The sequence below is a fragment of the Protomyctophum bolini genome (assembly GCF_963924005.1).
Source record: "Protomyctophum bolini genome assembly, contig: SCAFFOLD_765, whole genome shotgun sequence".
In the NCBI taxonomy this organism is placed as follows: Eukaryota; Metazoa; Chordata; class Actinopteri; order Myctophiformes; family Myctophidae; genus Protomyctophum; species Protomyctophum bolini.
Window position 1 is genome coordinate 1 of NW_027665810.1, and position 21,847 is coordinate 21,847.

At 44.1% G+C, this 21,847-nt stretch overlaps 2 protein-coding genes and 1 long non-coding RNA gene across 5 annotated transcripts; all 3 read right to left on the bottom strand.

The window, feature by feature from the left end:
* Positions 1–153: 153 nt before the first annotated feature.
* On the bottom strand, positions 154–3,480 carry LOC308312146. The gene is made up of 4 exons (XR_013963735.1): positions 2,687–3,480; positions 1,778–2,505; positions 1,166–1,521; positions 154–974 (listed from the first exon to the last, which is right to left on the bottom strand). It is a non-coding gene; the product is annotated as an uncharacterized lncRNA (long non-coding RNA).
* A 2,777-nt stretch (positions 3,481–6,257) lies between these two features.
* Positions 6,258–9,503, bottom strand: LOC308312148 (uncharacterized protein). The gene is made up of 5 exons (XM_080794539.1): positions 8,514–9,503; positions 8,206–8,346; positions 7,896–8,036; positions 7,485–7,553; positions 6,258–7,342 (listed from the first exon to the last, which is right to left on the bottom strand). The coding sequence occupies exons 1-5, from the start codon at positions 8,571–8,573 to the stop codon at positions 7,325–7,327; spliced, it is 429 nt and encodes a 142-aa protein (XP_080650665.1). The 5' UTR covers positions 8,574–9,503; the 3' UTR covers positions 6,258–7,324.
* Positions 9,504–11,502: 1,999 nt separating this feature from the next.
* Positions 11,503–20,862, bottom strand: LOC308312147 (uncharacterized protein). 3 transcript variants are annotated; one of them, XR_013963736.1, is made up of 7 exons: positions 19,873–20,862; positions 19,255–19,705; positions 18,844–18,912; positions 14,036–18,701; positions 13,127–13,854; positions 12,515–12,870; positions 11,503–12,323 (listed from the first exon to the last, which is right to left on the bottom strand). XR_013963736.1 is itself a non-coding variant. In XM_080794538.1 (5 exons), the coding sequence occupies exons 1-5, from the start codon at positions 19,930–19,932 to the stop codon at positions 18,684–18,686; spliced, it is 429 nt and encodes a 142-aa protein (XP_080650664.1). In that variant the 5' UTR covers positions 19,933–20,862; the 3' UTR covers positions 17,617–18,683. The 3 variants fall into 3 exon arrangements, 1 of the variants encoding a protein (XP_080650664.1); XR_013963737.1 differs by having other exon boundaries at positions 19,255–19,395; positions 19,565–20,862; XM_080794538.1 differs by lacking the exons at positions 11,503–12,323; positions 12,515–12,870; positions 13,127–13,854 and having other exon boundaries at positions 17,617–18,701; positions 19,255–19,395; positions 19,565–19,705.
* Positions 20,863–21,847: the final 985 nt, after the last annotated feature.

Genomic DNA, 21,847 nt, shown 5'->3' on the forward strand with positions numbered 1-21,847 from the left:
ACTTTCCTACTAGGCTGAGGAATATATCATACTAGAATTTCGCGGGCCTTCGGCCCGCTCATCCTAGCGGCGCGCAGCGCAAATTGGAGGAAGGAAATTGTGAGAGGTAGACAAAGTCACAACATTTAAAATGTTGGTCTCAGTGTATTTTTTATGGAGTCTGAGTGTATTTGTAGGAAAGAATTGTCATGGCTGGTTCTTGCCTTGACAAACATTCGGAGCAGGAGACGTGCGAAAGATGAACAATATATGATTTATTAAATAATAGGCCTATATAAGGAACTAAAAAGAACTGCAGTACTTAACATAACAAATTATATGGAATGTGTAGTCAGTGAGTCAGTGGTGTAGGTGTAGTGTATGGATGTGTGATACATGGTGTGGTGCATGTGTGGATGGAAAGAACAATCAAACATAAAGGAACGGAGGCATGGAGGCTAATGAAGGGAGTGGAGGCAGCAGGTGTGGCTCCTCTGGATCTCTCTTCTCAACTGGGATGAGTGTGGTATTTATGGCCTCTGGGAGACACCGGGCCCAGGTGCTCTCCCATCAGCCATCGGGCCAATGCCCTACCCAGGCTCACCTACAGGATGAAAGTTAGGCAATAGGCAGGCACATCCACTACTCAGTATGTGTGTGGGGTATCACACTCCCCCCCCCCCCCTTAAAGTCGTGGTCCCAATAGGAACCATGACTGTCCATTTATCCTACATACATTTACTATACATGAAATGAATTAACATGTTACATTTTACAATTAAGTGCACTATATTCATCAAATGTATACCTACGGTTAATTAACGAAAATGTCCCACTAATCAAAAGATTTTACATTTTACAATGAAGTGCACTATATCATTTTTAACATGTTGTTAAAGGAACAATTATATTGGGCAGCTGATCCAGAGGAGGGCGTGGAGGAGTGGGGTGATGTGGAAGGGGTGTTTCTGGTTCCAGAGATTGTCATGGTTGAGCTTGTAGAAAAGGAGACAGAAAAGTTTGTCAGTAGAGCCTGCATAATGGGAGAAACATGTCCACCAGGGCAGACGTGAAACAAAGGATAGTGATTTGTTTGATCATAATCATGTTCAGGTTAGCATCAGTTTTATATTATTCAGAAATGACATGTGTAGAAATGACATATGTAGCAATGCAACAGCCTTACGTGAATGGGGATTGTAGGGCCAGGAAGCACAGCGCGAAGCAAGGCTTGAAAAACCACATTGGTAGTATGATGTTCCGGCTGTCTTTCTTTCTGCTTTATGGCATAGGTGAGAGCTTCTGTGGGAGCAAAGGTTGACAAAGTCAAAACATGTAAAATGTTGGTCTCAGTGTATTTTTAATGGAGTCTGAGTGTATTTGTAGGAAAGAATGTTAATGTTAACAGTGAACGCAGTTGTTGTGGAAAGGCCAACTTAGTAAAGGAACACTTATATTGGCCAGCTGATCCAGAGGAGGGCGTGGAGGAGTGGGGTGATGTGGAAGGGGTGTTTCTGGTTCCAGAGATTGTCATGGTTGAGCCTGTAGAAAAGGAGACACAGATAAGGGATGACTCAAGCACAAAATGTGAGTGTTAATGTTAACAGTGAATAGTAAAAGAAGCTGCAGTTTTGGTCAGTAGAGCCTGCATAATGGGAGAAACATGTCCACCAGGGCAGACGTGAAACAAAGGATAGTGATTTGTTTGATCCTAATGATCTTCAGGTTAGCAGCAGTTTTATATTATTCAGAAATGACATGTGTAGAAATGACATATGTAGCAATGCAACAGCCTTACCTCAATGGGGATTGTAGGGCCAGGAAGCACAGCGCGAAGCAAGGCTTGAAAAACCACATTGGTAGTATGATGTTCTGGCTGTCCTTCTTTCTGCTTTATGGCATACGTGAGAGTTTCTGGGTTACCCGTCCTTGAGCTGGCAACATAAAGCTGTCCGTGAGTGAAGACAGGGGACGAAAGCCAGACCCCCACTCTTGTAAGTGTGTGTCCTTGGGATTTGTTGATGGTGGTGGCAAAAGCGGTGCGGACTGGAAACTGCCGTCTGGCCCACACAAAGTAGGAATGTTAATGTTGAGGATCAGCAATGAACTTGATTCTAGGGATCAGGACTTCCTTTTGTGTGGCTGCAATTTTGCATAGCAGCAGTTTGTAATCAACATGTTAAATTGTACAATTAAGTGCACTATATTCATCAAATGTATACCTGAGGTTAATTAACGAAACTGTTCTACTAACCAAAATATTTTACATTTTACAATCAAGTGCACTATGTCATTTTTAACATGTTAGATACACTACTACAATACTTCAAAGTGTAAAACACCCTTAGAGCCCTGGCCTTGCAACACGTGGACCCTCCTCCCCCCCCAACAGTGAACACAGTTGTTGTGGAAAGGCCAACTTAGTAAAGGAACAATTATATTGGGCAGCTGATCCAGAGGAGGGCGTGGAGGAGTGGGGTGATGTGGAAGGGGTGTTTCTGGTTCCAGAGATTGTCATGGTTGAGCCTGTAGAAAAGGAGACACAGAAAAGTTTTGGTCAGTAGAGCCTGCATAATGGGAGAAACATGTCCACCAGGGCAGACGTGAAACAAAGGATAGTGATTTGTTTGATCATAATGATCTTCAGGTTAGCAGCAGTTTTATATTATGTGTAGAAATGACATATGTAGCAATGCAACAGCCTTACCTCAATGGGGATTGTAGGGCCAGGAAGCACAGCGCGAAGCAAGGCTTGAAAAACCACATTGGTAGTATGATGTTCTGGCTGTCCTTCTTTTTGCTTTATGGCATAGGTGAGAGCTTCTGGGTTACCCGTCCTTGAGCTGGCAACATAAAGCTGTCCGTGAGTGAAGACAGGGGACGAAAGCCAGACCCCCACTCTTGTAAGTGTCTGTCCTTGGGATTTGTTGATGGTGGTGGCAAAAACGGTGCGGACTGGAAACTGCCGTCTGGCCCACTCAAAGTAGGAATGTTGAGTATCAGAAATGAACTTGATTCTAGGGATCAGGACTTCCTTTTGTGTGGCTGCAATTTTGCACAGCAGCAGTTTGTTGTTGAGGGTTCTCAGGAAAAACAGTTTGGTGCCATTGCAGAGTCTGAAGTGTGATTTATAGACAATTAAAGGAGTTCAGTGTAAACAATGTTGTCAGTTTTGCCCTCATCATTATTGTCTATTAAAACTTTGACAGCACTGGCTTTCTTTCCCCTAGAGAAGGCTGTGTACAGTTGGCCATGTGCGAACACAGGCTGAGGCAAGTAGATGCCAACTCTGTCATTTTCCTGGCCCTGACCTTTATTTATGGTAACGGCGAAAGCTAACCTGACAGGGAATTGTCGTCTGATGAAGGTAAAGGGAAACTCCTCACCTCTGTCATAGTGCGGGATCCTTGGAAGGAAGATTCTTTCACCTCTGTTTGTCCCTAGTGCAATTTCACACTCAAGTACTTTGTCCATCATCTGCACCAGCACCATTCTGGTGCCGTTCTTGAGAGTGCGGTCGCGACCTGATTGCAAGTTTCTTAGCAGCATGACAGGATGAGCTTCAGGTTATGGTCAGGGATTCCAGAGGGTGTTAGTGAGTTGAGGAATTCTATAGGCAGAGAATCCTTGTAGTTGTCCTCTTTAACTGAGTCAGCTGAAAAGTAGATTTTCTCTTGTCCAGGGAACTCAGCTAAGCACCTGTTGTTGATTTCGCGTATGTCCTTGTTTAATGGAGTGTATACAGTGCCTTTAAGAAGGTTGTCTTTGTGGACACAGCCATTGTGCAGGTCAGGAAAGGTGTTTGAAATGAGAGTATCCATATCCTTTACCAAGTGCTGTGGTGGAATGTGGACTTGAATGGCAGTATCTCCATGTGTGATTTTGTCTTCCCCCAAGTCCAGGAGGTAGTTGGCAAACTCCCTCTCAGCTATGTCAGTCCTCATGTTGAAGTGTAGTTTGTGTTCTTTCATGAGAGGATAGAGTGGAGACATTTGGATGCAAGCTCTAACAATTTGGGCTCTGCTTGCTCTCTTGATAACGGGGAGTGTCTGCCTAGGGTCTCCACCTAACAGGACAGTTTTGCCACCCCAAGGTTGGTCAGAATGCATCAGGTCCCTCAGTGTTCTTTCCACGCACTCTACATTGAAGCGGTTAACACTGAAGATCTCGTCCCAAATGATTATGCTGCTTTCTTTGATTAGCTTAGCCAGGGAGGACTCAGCTTTTATGGCACAGACGGAGTCTTCAAAGATAGGGATTGGTATTTTAAATCTTGAATGAGCTGTCCTGCCACCCTCAAGGTTCTGAGCAGCTAAGCCTGTGCTGCCAACACACAGCACAATGCCATTCTGTGCTCTAATGTTGGCTGCAATGACCTTAAATGTAAAGGTTTTGCCATAGCCTGCTGGGGAGTTGAGAATGAATTGTCTTGTGATGGTGTCCTCTTTTGGTGCATTCACTGCCTGATAAACCGCCTGGCAGAGTGCCATCTGTTCCACATTCAGTAGAGGACTAAGCAGCTGTACAATTTCTTCTTGTTCTGTGTTGTTGAATCTTTCTGATGTGAAAATTTGTGTCAGCTTTTCCTGCTCAGTTAGTGGTGTTGGCTGTGGCATGTCCGTGTAGTTGGATAGACGATTTCCCATTTGTGAGAGCTCATCATCCAGTGCAAGTAGTACCTGGTTGTGGATAAATGCCTTGTCTACTGCATCTGTAGGGCACATCTGTGCAGTGGCTTCTGCATGGAGGAAGTCATCACTGAGCTTTTCGAAGAATTCTTCAAAGAGGTGTTTGGGCTGTGATGGGTGACAGTATTGGAGGATGATAGCAAAGGTTTCTCTGAGTTTTCTTGAGGATGCATAACTTGAGACTTCATGCATGGCAGTGATCCATTCTCCATCGTCCTCCAGCAAGCCCATGGCTCGTGCTGTGTCTTTGAAAGTTGTGTAGTGGTTGCCCTCATACACTTTAAGGTCGTCATAGCTTGTTGGTCCCCTGATATGAGCCAGGAGCATTTTTAAGTAGAATCTTTCTCCCTGGAGTACTGATACATTGGACATCCTTCCTATTGTCGTTGGAGTGTGCGTGTGCGTGGATGTTGGAGATCTTTCCTTCCACATGTGGCTGTTTGAATTCCAAGTGTAGTGTTCTGGGATGTCCATGTACAGATGTTGCCTTGCGTGATGGTCACTGACATTTAGCTGGAAGAAGGCCAGTAATGTAGTGGGTTTGGCTGCTGTCAGGGCCTCCTGTGCATGGCCTTCTGTGAAGATGACATTTTGTTGGCCTTCTGTGTGGATAGCGAGACTGAAGACAGCAGGGACTCTGTGCTGGATTTTGTACTCCATTGTTCTCCAGTGTGCGTCATGAGCATCAATTGTCCTGGCATTGATGAATCTGGAAATCTCATCCTTATCTTCAATGGTGACAGTGCCAACATCAACTCCCTTATGGATGTACTTGTAGAGGTACTTGATGGTGTGAAAGGAGCCGACAAATTCAACATTAATGTGGCACTTGTACTTCAGAAGGACCCAGGGGTTGTAAGGCACGACCCATCTGCTGTCGAAGGTAAAGCCGTGCTTGCTAGCAGTGTGACCGTTGATGGGTCTTCTGTACTCTGGGTAGCCATGGCCATTGTGAGGTAGGCGAGTTTCATCACAGTATGCTTTAGGGAATTTCTTGGTACAGATGCCATTGACCATGCAGGGGCTGTTGGGGTTGACTGTTCCACAGGGTCCATGCAGCATTGTTTGAGACACCAGCTCATACAGCTGTGGCTCTGTCTGTGGGTTGGGTATGTCTGCCCTAATGATGTGATCGATGTCATCAACACTCAAGGTCTCATGTAGGAGTAGGAGGATGTGAGCGTGTTTCAGTCCTCTCAACTGTCCCTCAATGGTGTGTACTCTAGCCTTCATGTTCCCAAAGACACCCAACTTAATGTCTTTGAGGAGGTTATCCAAGAACCATTTGAAAACTTTGTTAACAATGTCTGGTCTGTCATTGGGCTGCTGTCCTGGAAAGAGGTTTTGCAGAACACCGTCACTCCGTGGGTTTGCAGTCATGGTGATGAATAAGTCAAAGTTCTTGTATCTGGCTGCTATTGCAAGGGCATCAAGATAGTGCTTGTACAGGTATCTGGGGCTCCCAGTGTGGCTAGCTGGAAGAATGATGCGTTGACCAATGTGGGCAGCCTCAGTCTGTCCTGGCTGGGTTTGTTGAGTAGCCAGGATGTCAGACAGACCTGAATACTGATGTACCCTGTATTTGTCTTGCAGTTCCTTCCTCCTGTAGAAGATCATCCGGCAGCTTTCTATCTTGCTGTACTGATCGCAAAAGTACTCTTGGCCAAGTCTCCCCGACCTCAGTAGAGTGTTGAAGGAGGTAGTTCTGGGATGCATGTGGAATCGGAAGAATTCTTGAAGGCTGACTTTTTGTGTGGTTGAAGTTGCATGAACTTTCATAATGTGATTATCAATGCTGTAGCCGGCATCTCCATGTGGCAAGATTATGGGATAGGCGGTTGGATCATACATAGGATGGAGTGCATTGATTCGTGTTGTTTGTCTCTGATTAGGTGCATTAGCTGCAGTTCTGTAGAGTACAACATCCCTCGGCTGTGTTTGTTCCCCGGGTGCCAGAATAACCACATTAGTCACATCTGGATTAAGATGACGTTTGTGTGCTCCCTGTGAGCTTTTGGCCTTGAACACAATGGTGAAGTCCTCACTTGGGTTGAGGTTGAACATTTCCGCTCCGCTCTTAAAGGACCTGACTAAAGGATTAACTGTTTTCAGGGCATCCTGAATCAAGGTCAAAGTGTCTTCCCTAACTCCATCTCCCCTTGCGTGATGAAGGCGGTTCTTAATTTCATTGTCTTGGTCATAGACAAAGATTTGTGAGTATTTGGGTTTGTGTGTGTTGTCAGGAAAGACTGCTGAGGGAGTGAGGTGGTACATCTGGCCACTCATCTTGAATGGTTGTGGGCCACGTCCTCTGAAGTTCATTTTCGTGCCAGACACAGACTTAGAAGCCATAGAAACCAAGCCATTGTACTGTCTGATGTTGTCAAAGAACTCCCTTGACTGTGGTGACGTTCTGGCAAACAGAGATGTTAGTGCAGGAGGTGGGTCCATGAATGGTTTGAGTTGAATTTGGCCATAACGGCAACAGGCACTGAAGGTTTTTTTTCCAACAGGACCTTTTGACGTCTCCCAGGGGAACATGAGAGCATGGCATGAAATGCAGACCGAGTCCATCCTAGGTGTCTGTAATGGATTGCTGTGTGTAAGTAGTTGAGGTGGTGTCCAGGCTTTTCGGAAGTGTGTTGTCTTTTGTCTGGTCATGCGTGATTGTGGTTCTGTGAAGGTAGATAGGAGAGTATTAATGAGTTATTAGAAGTGATGAGAGTTGTGAAATGTATGCATGTTAGGTCATGGAGTGAATGGTTATCAGCAAAAGTGCAGTACAGGGGTAATGGGAGAAGATGAGTAGTTAGTTACCTGTGGCCAGAGGCGTTTCCAATGAGCGGGTGTGTGTCGTTGTGTGGTGGCTGGCCTCATGATGCTGAGCTGTAAAGGTAGTGGTGAAATGTAAATATTGTGTTGTTAGAAGTAATGATAAACTGCAAGTGTAGGTCATCAATGGAAGAAGTGTTATTTAATGATGGTGTTGTTGCATTAAAGTGACACACACACACACACACACACACACACACACACACACACACACACACACACACACACACACACACACACACACACACACACACACACACGTATGTTGATAAAATGGAGAATAGGAAAGTGCATGCAAGCACAGAAAGATAACAATGCACGGGCTTGAAAACTATTAAACACAGACAGAAGTTGTCAGAAGCACACACATGCAACATGTTATGAACGTGTGATTACCTGTTTCTGGTGCTGTTGCGTGAGTGGAACGCTTCCGTTTGGCGTTGCGTGTATCTGCTGAAAGTGATGTGCGTTTTTTTCGTGGTCTGATGTGTGTTTCTGGGGGTGATGTGGTAGTTGTCCTGTCCTCATGGCTGGGAGCTGAGATGGTAGGGGAGAAACGTAAATTGTATGTAGTTATGAGAGCTAATGTTATCATCTGTGGTGCAATAGTTATGTAATAATGCTGCTGTGCATTAATGCAGTCAATTTAAATATTTGTGAAGTTGGTAAAGCACACACATGCAACATGTTATGAACGTGTGATTACCTGTTTCTGGTGCTGTTGCGTGAGTGGAACGCTTCCGTTTGGCGTTGCGTGTATCTGCTGAAAGTGATGTGCGTTTTCTTTGTGGTCTGATGTGTGTTTCTGGGGGTGATGTGGTAGTTGTCCTGTCCTCATGGCTGGGAGCTGAGATGGTAGGGGAGAAACGTAAATTGTATGTTGTTATGATAGCTAATGTTATCATCTGTGGTGCAATAGTTATGTAATAATGCTGCTGTTGCATTAATGCAGTCAATGTAAATATTTGTGAAGTTGGTACTACCATGTGGGTAATGATATTAGTGTGTAGTTACCTGTGGCCAGAGGCGTTTCCAATGAACAGGTATGTGTCCGTGTTTGGTGGCTGTCGTCATGCTGCTGTGCTGAGATGGTAGATGAAAAATGTAGATATTGGGTTATGAGAAGTAATGATAAACTGTATGTCAGTAAAATGTGTTATTGCAGAATGTCAGTAGTGCATACATAATGTAACATAGATGTGTACACACACACACACACACGCGCACACTGAGCAGGGGGGAGGTGTCACTCTCTGTGTGTCACACGCACACACAGAGCAATGCAATGGGCTGTATAGGAATGAGAAAGCAATAAGCATACATTGACATTGGCAAAGCTGAAGGTGAAATAATGGCATCCCCATGCATCAAATGTCTGTTGTGTAGAAATTCTGAATGTCCATGTAATCTGTGTTTCTGTGGTAAGGCTGCTCCAATTAATTGATGAGTCGTTATGGAGTTGCTGAGTGATTGGCAACTAATGTAGTGATAGATTAATTGAATGGGCCTGAATATATCTGTGTAGGCTGCAACAATGATTTCATAAAGCGTAGTTTAAAATAGTTTTGAACAGGCAACTAATGTAGTGATAGATTAATTGAATGGGCCTGAATAGATAGATAGATAGATTTCTTGATTTTTGTGTCATGCACCAAAGGCGTCCAGCCCACATGGGCTTACAGGACACACCATGTCATTGCATTCAATATTGCATTGTGTACAATAAACAGATATGTTTTGTTGATATTCCCTTTTTTTTTTGTTACACAAACAAAACATTCTGCCTTATTTCCCACGCCCTGCATAAAAAGTCTGGCAAAGCAAAAGTACCTTTCCTAAAACAAAATTCCAGTTTTTCATAGTCCTCCAACCAGAAAAAGTCTGCAAATGTGTTAATGCTTCATATAATGGGCAGTAAAACAAAAGATGATAGATTGAACAGGCAACTAATGTAGTGATAGATTAATTGAATGGGCCTGAATAGATCTGTGTAGGCTGCAACAATTGGCGTGCTTTGTGTGAATGGCTGTGGTGAGGTTCACTGTAACTTTTTAGACATTCCACAGCGCCAGCGCCATGGGGGAGGGAGGAGGGGCACACACACACACACACACACACACACACACTGGGGCCAGCGTGTAGGCATAGTGTACTGTAGTAAATATATATGTGAGGCTGCAACTAACGATTAATTTCATAATCGGTTCATCGGCCGATTATTTAAACGATGAATCGATTCATCGGATTATGGCACCTTTTTGCAATTACTTAAAAAAATTAGCTTCAAGTTATTTTAGGCATGTTGTAACTAACAATAAAGATAATAAAAATGAATACTCCTTCAAAATTAATATGTTACCCCCTTTTTTATCCAATTTGATTTCATTGCCACTCCTACTTGTAATGATACTGTAATCTGTAATGTTGACCGTGTATAGCTGACTGTCTTTCTTTCCATTTCTATCTCTGGGACCCCAATTTTTATATTTTAATTTCTATTGTAAAATCAATTTTGAGTCCATTTGGTTCCATTTTTGTCTGTCACTGTGACTTCTGTCCCCACGCTGTGTTCTTAACTTCTTTAACAGGTCGCTCGTATTTCTTTATGTAAGATAAAGAATCCGATGAACACGGAGAGCCAAAGAGGACTTGTTGTTGCTGTTCCTCATGTTAGCGATAGCTGCTAAAGCTATCAACAGTAAACACAACCTTGCTAGGCTAGCAAGCTAACGTTGCAACAGGATCGTTGCGGTGTGTGTGGGGGGGGGGGGGGGGAGACTGAAGTTGTGAGAGACTCAGAGAGAGAGGGGTAGAATAGATGCGGAGCACTCTGGTCACGTTCAAGACAATCTTGTGTTGTGTTTATACGACCCGTTGCATATTGTTCGTTCAGCCTAGTGCCGTTACTGAACGGTAAAAAGAAAGCAGCTTTATGTTGCATTTTAATGTTGGAAAACACCCGCGATAATAATCGCTAAGATAATTCGTTGGCAACGAATTCAATTATCGATTTAATCGATTCGTTGTTGCAGCCTTAGCGCACAGGCGCAATTGCGATGTATGGATAAATGAAATTATTAAGCACGCAACATTGAGAAGCATGCAACATGCTGTGTGATTACCTGTTTCGGTTCGCGACACACACACACACACACACACACACAGGGCGATGTATGGATAAATCAAACGAACGATTAAGCAAGAAACATTGAGAAGGATGCAACATGCTGTGTGATTTACCTGTTTGGGTTTGTTTTGCGCGACTGGCTCGCAAAAGTTTGGAGGCACGCGTGTATTTAGAAAGTGCGCTGCGTTTTCTTCGTGGCATATTGTGTTTGTGGGGGGGTGATGGCAGAGTATATTCCAGTCCAGTTGGCGGTGGCAAGCATGAGTCGTTGTTGTTTGTGTCTTTGTTGTTGGTGGAGTGAGTAGCCTACAGTGCAGTCAGAGTGTAGTTCACAGGTCACACACAGGAGCAGTGAAAGGGGGAGGGGACTTGGGATGGCAGTGTAGAGTAGGCACGACATTGAGGGGTAGAAACCATCCCGGTCGCGTGGTTCATCTAACGCGTGTGTCACTGTGAAGGACTGGCCCCATTAAGTGAACGTAGTTGGCGTAGTAGACGCCAACATGACGATTCTGACGTAGGCTGTTGAGGTTGAGCAAGAATAGCGTGTTTCAGAAAAGTAATATTTAAGCAGTAAATAAGGCATTTTTGGCGAATGCTATGTAGTCTATGTCTTTTGTGGGAGTGTGCAGGTTTTATTTTGCATAGAGAGATGTGTGGTGGAAGTGTGGCTTGGTCGGAGATAGAGCACGAATGAGCGGCCAGGTGCTCATGCACCCCTTTCTATTAGGGTAGCAGGATATATATATATATACTAGAATTTCGCGGGCCTTCGGCCCGCTCATCCTAGCGGCGCGCAGCGCAAATTGGAGGAAGGAAATTGTGAGAGGTAGACAAAGTCACAACATTTAAAATGTTGGTCTCAGTGTATTTTTTATGGAGTCTGAGTGTATTTGTAGGAAAGAATTGTCATGGCTGGTTCTTGCCTTGACAAACATTCGGAGCAGGAGACGTGCGAAAGATGAACAATATATGATTTATTAAATAATAGGCCTATATAAGGAACTAAAAAGAACTGCAGTACTTAACATAACAAATTATATGGAATGTGTAGTCAGTGAGTCAGTGGTGTAGGTGTAGTGTATGGATGTGTGATACATGGTGTGGTGCATGTGTGGATGGAAAGAACAATCAAACATAAAGGAACGGAGGCATGGAGGCTAATGAAGGGAGTGGAGGCAGCAGGTGTGGCTCCTCTGGATCTCTCTTCTCAACTGGGATGAGTGTGGTATTTATGGCCTCTGGGAGACACCGGGCCCAGGTGCTCTCCCATCAGCCATCGGGCCAATGCCCTACCCAGGCTCACCTACAGGATGAAAGTTAGGCAATAGGCAGGCACATCCACTACTCAGTATGTGTGTGGGGTATCACACTCCCCCCCCCCCCCTTAAAGTCGTGGTCCCAATAGGAACCATGACTGTCCATTTATCCTACATACATTTACTATACATGAAATGAATTAACATGTTACATTTTACAATTAAGTGCACTATATTCATCAAATGTATACCTACGGTTAATTAACGAAAATGTCCCACTAATCAAAAGATTTTACATTTTACAATGAAGTGCACTATATCATTTTTAACATGTTGTTAAAGGAACAATTATATTGGGCAGCTGATCCAGAGGAGGGCGTGGAGGAGTGGGGTGATGTGGAAGGGGTGTTTCTGGTTCCAGAGATTGTCATGGTTGAGCTTGTAGAAAAGGAGACAGAAAAGTTTGTCAGTAGAGCCTGCATAATGGGAGAAACATGTCCACCAGGGCAGACGTGAAACAAAGGATAGTGATTTGTTTGATCATAATCATGTTCAGGTTAGCATCAGTTTTATATTATTCAGAAATGACATGTGTAGAAATGACATATGTAGCAATGCAACAGCCTTACGTGAATGGGGATTGTAGGGCCAGGAAGCACAGCGCGAAGCAAGGCTTGAAAAACCACATTGGTAGTATGATGTTCCGGCTGTCTTTCTTTCTGCTTTATGGCATAGGTGAGAGCTTCTGTGGGAGCAAAGGTTGACAAAGTCAAAACATGTAAAATGTTGGTCTCAGTGTATTTTTAATGGAGTCTGAGTGTATTTGTAGGAAAGAATGTTAATGTTAACAGTGAACGCAGTTGTTGTGGAAAGGCCAACTTAGTAAAGGAACACTTATATTGGCCAGCTGATCCAGAGGAGGGCGTGGAGGAGTGGGGTGATGTGGAAGGGGTGTTTCTGGTTCCAGAGATTGTCATGGTTGAGCCTGTAGAAAAGGAGACACAGATAAGGGATGACTCAAGCACAAAATGTGAGTGTTAATGTTAACAGTGAATAGTAAAAGAAGCTGCAGTTTTGGTCAGTAGAGCCTGCATAATGGGAGAAACATGTCCACCAGGGCAGACGTGAAACAAAGGATAGTGATTTGTTTGATCCTAATGATCTTCAGGTTAGCAGCAGTTTTATATTATTCAGAAATGACATGTGTAGAAATGACATATGTAGCAATGCAACAGCCTTACCTCAATGGGGATTGTAGGGCCAGGAAGCACAGCGCGAAGCAAGGCTTGAAAAACCACATTGGTAGTATGATGTTCTGGCTGTCCTTCTTTCTGCTTTATGGCATACGTGAGAGTTTCTGGGTTACCCGTCCTTGAGCTGGCAACATAAAGCTGTCCGTGAGTGAAGACAGGGGACGAAAGCCAGACCCCCACTCTTGTAAGTGTGTGTCCTTGGGATTTGTTGATGGTGGTGGCAAAAGCGGTGCGGACTGGAAACTGCCGTCTGGCCCACACAAAGTAGGAATGTTAATGTTGAGGATCAGCAATGAACTTGATTCTAGGGATCAGGACTTCCTTTTGTGTGGCTGCAATTTTGCATAGCAGCAGTTTGTAATCAACATGTTAAATTGTACAATTAAGTGCACTATATTCATCAAATGTATACCTGAGGTTAATTAACGAAACTGTTCTACTAACCAAAATATTTTACATTTTACAATCAAGTGCACTATGTCATTTTTAACATGTTAGATACACTACTACAATACTTCAAAGTGTAAAACACCCTTAGAGCCCTGGCCTTGCAACACGTGGACCCTCCTCCCCCCCCAACAGTGAACACAGTTGTTGTGGAAAGGCCAACTTAGTAAAGGAACAATTATATTGGGCAGCTGATCCAGAGGAGGGCGTGGAGGAGTGGGGTGATGTGGAAGGGGTGTTTCTGGTTCCAGAGATTGTCATGGTTGAGCCTGTAGAAAAGGAGACACAGAAAAGTTTTGGTCAGTAGAGCCTGCATAATGGGAGAAACATGTCCACCAGGGCAGACGTGAAACAAAGGATAGTGATTTGTTTGATCATAATGATCTTCAGGTTAGCAGCAGTTTTATATTATGTGTAGAAATGACATATGTAGCAATGCAACAGCCTTACCTCAATGGGGATTGTAGGGCCAGGAAGCACAGCGCGAAGCAAGGCTTGAAAAACCACATTGGTAGTATGATGTTCTGGCTGTCCTTCTTTTTGCTTTATGGCATAGGTGAGAGCTTCTGGGTTACCCGTCCTTGAGCTGGCAACATAAAGCTGTCCGTGAGTGAAGACAGGGGACGAAAGCCAGACCCCCACTCTTGTAAGTGTCTGTCCTTGGGATTTGTTGATGGTGGTGGCAAAAACGGTGCGGACTGGAAACTGCCGTCTGGCCCACTCAAAGTAGGAATGTTGAGTATCAGAAATGAACTTGATTCTAGGGATCAGGACTTCCTTTTGTGTGGCTGCAATTTTGCACAGCAGCAGTTTGTTGTTGAGGGTTCTCAGGAAAAACAGTTTGGTGCCATTGCAGAGTCTGAAGTGTGATTTATAGACAATTAAAGGAGTTCAGTGTAAACAATGTTGTCAGTTTTGCCCTCATCATTATTGTCTATTAAAACTTTGACAGCACTGGCTTTCTTTCCCCTAGAGAAGGCTGTGTACAGTTGGCCATGTGCGAACACAGGCTGAGGCAAGTAGATGCCAACTCTGTCATTTTCCTGGCCCTGACCTTTATTTATGGTAACGGCGAAAGCTAACCTGACAGGGAATTGTCGTCTGATGAAGGTAAAGGGAAACTCCTCACCTCTGTCATAGTGCGGGATCCTTGGAAGGAAGATTCTTTCACCTCTGTTTGTCCCTAGTGCAATTTCACACTCAAGTACTTTGTCCATCATCTGCACCAGCACCATTCTGGTGCCGTTCTTGAGAGTGCGGTCGCGACCTGATTGCAAGTTTCTTAGCAGCATGACAGGAGCTCCTAGTTTGAGCTTCAGGTTATGGTCAGGGATTCCAGAGGGTGTTAGTGAGTTGAGGAATTCTATAGGCAGAGAATCCTTGTAGTTGTCCTCTTTAACTGAGTCAGCTGAAAAGTAGATTTTCTCTTGTCCAGGGAACTCAGCTAAGCACCTGTTGTTGATTTCGCGTATGTCCTTGTTTAATGGAGTGTATACAGTGCCTTTAAGAAGGTTGTCTTTGTGGACACAGCCATTGTGCAGGTCAGGAAAGGTGTTTGAAATGAGAGTATCCATATCCTTTACCAAGTGCTGTGGTGGAATGTGGACTTGAATGGCAGTATCTCCATGTGTGATTTTGTCTTCCCCCAAGTCCAGGAGGTAGTTGGCAAACTCCCTCTCAGCTATGTCAGTCCTCATGTTGAAGTGTAGTTTGTGTTCTTTCATGAGAGGATAGAGTGGAGACATTTGGATGCAAGCTCTAACAATTTGGGCTCTGCTTGCTCTCTTGATAACGGGGAGTGTCTGCCTAGGGTCTCCACCTAACAGGACAGTTTTGCCACCCCAAGGTTGGTCAGAATGCATCAGGTCCCTCAGTGTTCTTTCCACGCACTCTACATTGAAGCGGTTAACACTGAAGATCTCGTCCCAAATGATTATGCTGCTTTCTTTGATTAGCTTAGCCAGGGAGGACTCAGCTTTTATGGCACAGACGGAGTCTTCAAAGATAGGGATTGGTATTTTAAATCTTGAATGAGCTGTCCTGCCACCCTCAAGGTTCTGAGCAGCTAAGCCTGTGCTGCCAACACACAGCACAATGCCATTCTGTGCTCTAATGTTGGCTGCAATGACCTTAAATGTAAAGGTTTTGCCATAGCCTGCTGGGGAGTTGAGAATGAATTGTCTTGTGATGGTGTCCTCTTTTGGTGCATTCACTGCCTGATAAACCGCCTGGCAGAGTGCCATCTGTTCCACATTCAGTAGAGGACTAAGCAGCTGTACAATTTCTTCTTGTTCTGTGTTGTTGAATCTTTCTGATGTGAAAATTTGTGTCAGCTTTTCCTGCTCAGTTAGTGGTGTTGGCTGTGGCATGTCCGTGTAGTTGGATAGACGATTTCCCATTTGTGAGAGCTCATCATCCAGTGCAAGTAGTACCTGGTTGTGGATAAATGCCTTGTCTACTGCATCTGTAGGGCACATCTGTGCAGTGGCTTCTGCATGGAGGAAGTCATCACTGAGCTTTTCGAAGAATTCTTCAAAGAGGTGTTTGGGCTGTGATGGGTGACAGTATTGGAGGATGATAGCAAAGGTTTCTCTGAGTTTTCTTGAGGATGCATAACTTGAGACTTCATGCATGGCAGTGATCCATTCTCCATCGTCCTCCAGCAAGCCCATGGCTCGTGCTGTGTCTTTGAAAGTTGTGTAGTGGTTGCCCTCATACACTTTAAGGTCGTCATAGCTTGTTGGTCCCCTGATATGAGCCAGGAGCATTTTTAAGTAGAATCTTTCTCCCTGGAGTACTGATACATTGGACATCCTTCCTATTGTCGTTGGAGTGTGCGTGTGCGTGGATGTTGGAGATCTTTCCTTCCACATGTGGCTGTTTGAATTCCAAGTGTAGTGTTCTGGGATGTCCATGTACAGATGTTGCCTTGCGTGATGGTCACTGACATTTAGCTGGAAGAAGGCCAGTAATGTAGTGGGTTTGGCTGCTGTCAGGGCCTCCTGTGCATGGCCTTCTGTGAAGATGACATTTTGTTGGCCTTCTGTGTGGATAGCGAGACTGAAGACAGCAGGGACTCTGTGCTGGATTTTGTACTCCATTGTTCTCCAGTGTGCGTCATGAGCATCAATTGTCCTGGCATTGATGAATCTGGAAATCTCATCCTTATCTTCAATGGTGACAGTGCCAACATCAACTCCCTTATGGATGTACTTGTAGAGGTACTTGATGGTGTGAAAGGAGCCGACAAATTCAACATTAATGTGGCACTTGTACTTCAGAAGGACCCAGGGGTTGTAAGGCACGACCCATCTGCTGTCGAAGGTAAAGCCGTGCTTGCTAGCAGTGTGACCGTTGATGGGTCTTCTGTACTCTGGGTAGCCATGGCCATTGTGAGGTAGGCGAGTTTCATCACAGTATGCTTTAGGGAATTTCTTGGTACAGATGCCATTGACCATGCAGGGGCTGTTGGGGTTGACTGTTCCACAGGGTCCATGCAGCATTGTTTGAGACACCAGCTCATACAGCTGTGGCTCTGTCTGTGGGTTGGGTATGTCTGCCCTAATGATGTGATCGATGTCATCAACACTCAAGGTCTCATGTAGGAGTAGGAGGATGTGAGCGTGTTTCAGTCCTCTCAACTGTCCCTCAATGGTGTGTACTCTAGCCTTCATGTTCCCAAAGACACCCAACTTAATGTCTTTGAGGAGGTTATCCAAGAACCATTTGAAAACTTTGTTAACAATGTCTGGTCTGTCATTGGGCTGCTGTCCTGGAAAGAGGTTTTGCAGAACACCGTCACTCCGTGGGTTTGCAGTCATGGTGATGAATAAGTCAAAGTTCTTGTATCTGGCTGCTATTGCAAGGGCATCAAGATAGTGCTTGTACAGGTATCTGGGGCTCCCAGTGTGGCTAGCTGGAAGAATGATGCGTTGACCAATGTGGGCAGCCTCAGTCTGTCCTGGCTGGGTTTGTTGAGTAGCCAGGATGTCAGACAGACCTGAATACTGATGTACCCTGTATTTGTCTTGCAGTTCCTTCCTCCTGTAGAAGATCATCCGGCAGCTTTCTATCTTGCTGTACTGATCGCAAAAGTACTCTTGGCCAAGTCTCCCCGACCTCAGTAGAGTGTTGAAGGAGGTAGTTCTGGGATGCATGTGGAATCGGAAGAATTCTTGAAGGCTGACTTTTTGTGTGGTTGAAGTTGCATGAACTTTCATAATGTGATTATCAATGCTGTAGCCGGCATCTCCATGTGGCAAGATTATGGGATAGGCGGTTGGATCATACATAGGATGGAGTGCATTGATTCGTGTTGTTTGTCTCTGATTAGGTGCATTAGCTGCAGTTCTGTAGAGTACAACATCCCTCGGCTGTGTTTGTTCCCCGGGTGCCAGAATAACCACATTAGTCACATCTGGATTAAGATGACGTTTGTGTGCTCCCTGTGAGCTTTTGGCCTTGAACACAATGGTGAAGTCCTCACTTGGGTTGAGGTTGAACATTTCCGCTCCGCTCTTAAAGGACCTGACTAAAGGATTAACTGTTTTCAGGGCATCCTGAATCAAGGTCAAAGTGTCTTCCCTAACTCCATCTCCCCTTGCGTGATGAAGGCGGTTCTTAATTTCATTGTCTTGGTCATAGACAAAGATTTGTGAGTATTTGGGTTTGTGTGTGTTGTCAGGAAAGACTGCTGAGGGAGTGAGGTGGTACATCTGGCCACTCATCTTGAATGGTTGTGGGCCACGTCCTCTGAAGTTCATTTTCGTGCCAGACACAGACTTAGAAGCCATAGAAACCAAGCCATTGTACTGTCTGATGTTGTCAAAGAACTCCCTTGACTGTGGTGACGTTCTGGCAAACAGAGATGTTAGTGCAGGAGGTGGGTCCATGAATGGTTTGAGTTGAATTTGGCCATAACGGCAACAGGCACTGAAGGTTTTTTTTCCAACAGGACCTTTTGACGTCTCCCAGGGGAACATGAGAGCATGGCATGAAATGCAGACCGAGTCCATCCTAGGTGTCTGTAATGGATTGCTGTGTGTAAGTAGTTGAGGTGGTGTCCAGGCTTTTCGGAAGTGTGTTGTCTTTTGTCTGGTCATGCGTGATTGTGGTTCTGTGAAGGTAGATAGGAGAGTATTAATGAGTTATTAGAAGTGATGAGAGTTGTGAAATGTATGCATGTTAGGTCATGGAGTGAATGGTTATCAGCAAAAGTGCAGTACAGGGGTAATGGGAGAAGATGAGTAGTTAGTTACCTGTGGCCAGAGGCGTTTCCAATGAGCGGGTGTGTGTCGTTGTGTGGTGGCTGGCCTCATGATGCTGAGCTGTAAAGGTAGTGGTGAAATGTAAATATTGTGTTGTTAGAAGTAATGATAAACTGCAAGTGTAGGTCATCAATGGAAGAAGTGTTATTTAATGATGGTGTTGTTGCATTAAAGTGACACACACACACACACACACACACACACACACACACACACACACACACACACACACACACACACACACACACACACACACACACACACACGTATGTTGATAAAATGGAGAATAGGAAAGTGCATGCAAGCACAGAAAGATAACAATGCACGGGCTTGAAAACTATTAAACACAGACAGAAGTTGTCAGAAGCACACACATGCAACATGTTATGAACGTGTGATTACCTGTTTCTGGTGCTGTTGCGTGAGTGGAACGCTTCCGTTTGGCGTTGCGTGTATCTGCTGAAAGTGATGTGCGTTTTTTTCGTGGTCTGATGTGTGTTTCTGGGGGTGATGTGGTAGTTGTCCTGTCCTCATGGCTGGGAGCTGAGATGGTAGGGGAGAAACGTAAATTGTATGTAGTTATGAGAGCTAATGTTATCATCTGTGGTGCAATAGTTATGTAATAATGCTGCTGTGCATTAATGCAGTCAATTTAAATATTTGTGAAGTTGGTAAAGCACACACATGCAACATGTTATGAACGTGTGATTACCTGTTTCTGGTGCTGTTGCGTGAGTGGAACGCTTCCGTTTGGCGTTGCGTGTATCTGCTGAAAGTGATGTGCGTTTTCTTTGTGGTCTGATGTGTGTTTCTGGGGGTGATGTGGTAGTTGTCCTGTCCTCATGGCTGGGAGCTGAGATGGTAGGGGAGAAACGTAAATTGTATGTTGTTATGATAGCTAATGTTATCATCTGTGGTGCAATAGTTATGTAATAATGCTGCTGTTGCATTAATGCAGTCAATGTAAATATTTGTGAAGTTGGTACTACCATGTGGGTAATGATATTAGTGTGTAGTTACCTGTGGCCAGAGGCGTTTCCAATGAACAGGTATGTGTCCGTGTTTGGTGGCTGTCGTCATGCTGCTGTGCTGAGATGGTAGATGAAAAATGTAGATATTGGGTTATGAGAAGTAATGATAAACTGTATGTCAGTAAAATGTGTTATTGCAGAATGTCAGTAGTGCATACATAATGTAACATAGATGTGTACACACACACACACACACGCGCACACTGAGCAGGGGGGAGGTGTCACTCTCTGTGTGTCACACGCACACACAGAGCAATGCAATGGGCTGTATAGGAATGAGAAAGCAATAAGCATACATTGACATTGGCAAAGCTGAAGGTGAAATAATGGCATCCCCATGCATCAAATGTCTGTTGTGTAGAAATTCTGAATGTCCATGTAATCTGTGTTTCTGTGGTAAGGCTGCTCCAATTAATTGATGAGTCGTTATGGAGTTGCTGAGTGATTGGCAACTAATGTAGTGATAGATTAATTGAATGGGCCTGAATATATCTGTGTAGGCTGCAACAATGATTTCATAAAGCGTAGTTTAAAATAGTTTTGAACAGGCAACTAATGTAGTGATAGATTAATTGAATGGGCCTGAATAGATAGATAGATAGATTTCTTGATTTTTGTGTCATGCACCAAAGGCGTCCAGCCCACATGGGCTTACAGGACACACCATGTCATTGCATTCAATATTGCATTGTGTACAATAAACAGATATGTTTTGTTGATATTCCCTTTTTTTTTTGTTACACAAACAAAACATTCTGCCTTATTTCCCACGCCCTGCATAAAAAGTCTGGCAAAGCAAAAGTACCTTTCCTAAAACAAAATTCCAGTTTTTCATAGTCCTCCAACCAGAAAAAGTCTGCAAATGTGTTAATGCTTCATATAATGGGCAGTAAAACAAAAGATGATAGATTGAACAGGCAACTAATGTAGTGATAGATTAATTGAATGGGCCTGAATAGATCTGTGTAGGCTGCAACAATTGGCGTGCTTTGTGTGAATGGCTGTGGTGAGGTTCACTGTAACTTTTTAGACATTCCACAGCGCCAGCGCCATGGGGGAGGGAGGAGGGGCACACACACACACACACACACACACACACACTGGGGCCAGCGTGTAGGCATAGTGTACTGTAGTAAATATATATGTGAGGCTGCAACTAACGATTAATTTCATAATCGGTTCATCGGCCGATTATTTAAACGATGAATCGATTCATCGGATTATGGCACCTTTTTGCAATTACTTAAAAAAATTAGCTTCAAGTTATTTTAGGCATGTTGTAACTAACAATAAAGATAATAAAAATGAATACTCCTTCAAAATTAATATGTTACCCCCTTTTTTATCCAATTTGATTTCATTGCCACTCCTACTTGTAATGATACTGTAATCTGTAATGTTGACCGTGTATAGCTGACTGTCTTTCTTTCCATTTCTATCTCTGGGACCCCAATTTTTATATTTTAATTTCTATTGTAAAATCAATTTTGAGTCCATTTGGTTCCATTTTTGTCTGTCACTGTGACTTCTGTCCCCACGCTGTGTTCTTAACTTCTTTAACAGGTCGCTCGTATTTCTTTATGTAAGATAAAGAATCCGATGAACACGGAGAGCCAAAGAGGACTTGTTGTTGCTGTTCCTCATGTTAGCGATAGCTGCTAAAGCTATCAACAGTAAACACAACCTTGCTAGGCTAGCAAGCTAACGTTGCAACAGGATCGTTGCGGTGTGTGTGGGGGGGGGGGGGGGGAGACTGAAGTTGTGAGAGACTCAGAGAGAGAGGGGTAGAATAGATGCGGAGCACTCTGGTCACGTTCAAGACAATCTTGTGTTGTGTTTATACGACCCGTTGCATATTGTTCGTTCAGCCTAGTGCCGTTACTGAACGGTAAAAAGAAAGCAGCTTTATGTTGCATTTTAATGTTGGAAAACACCCGCGATAATAATCGCTAAGATAATTCGTT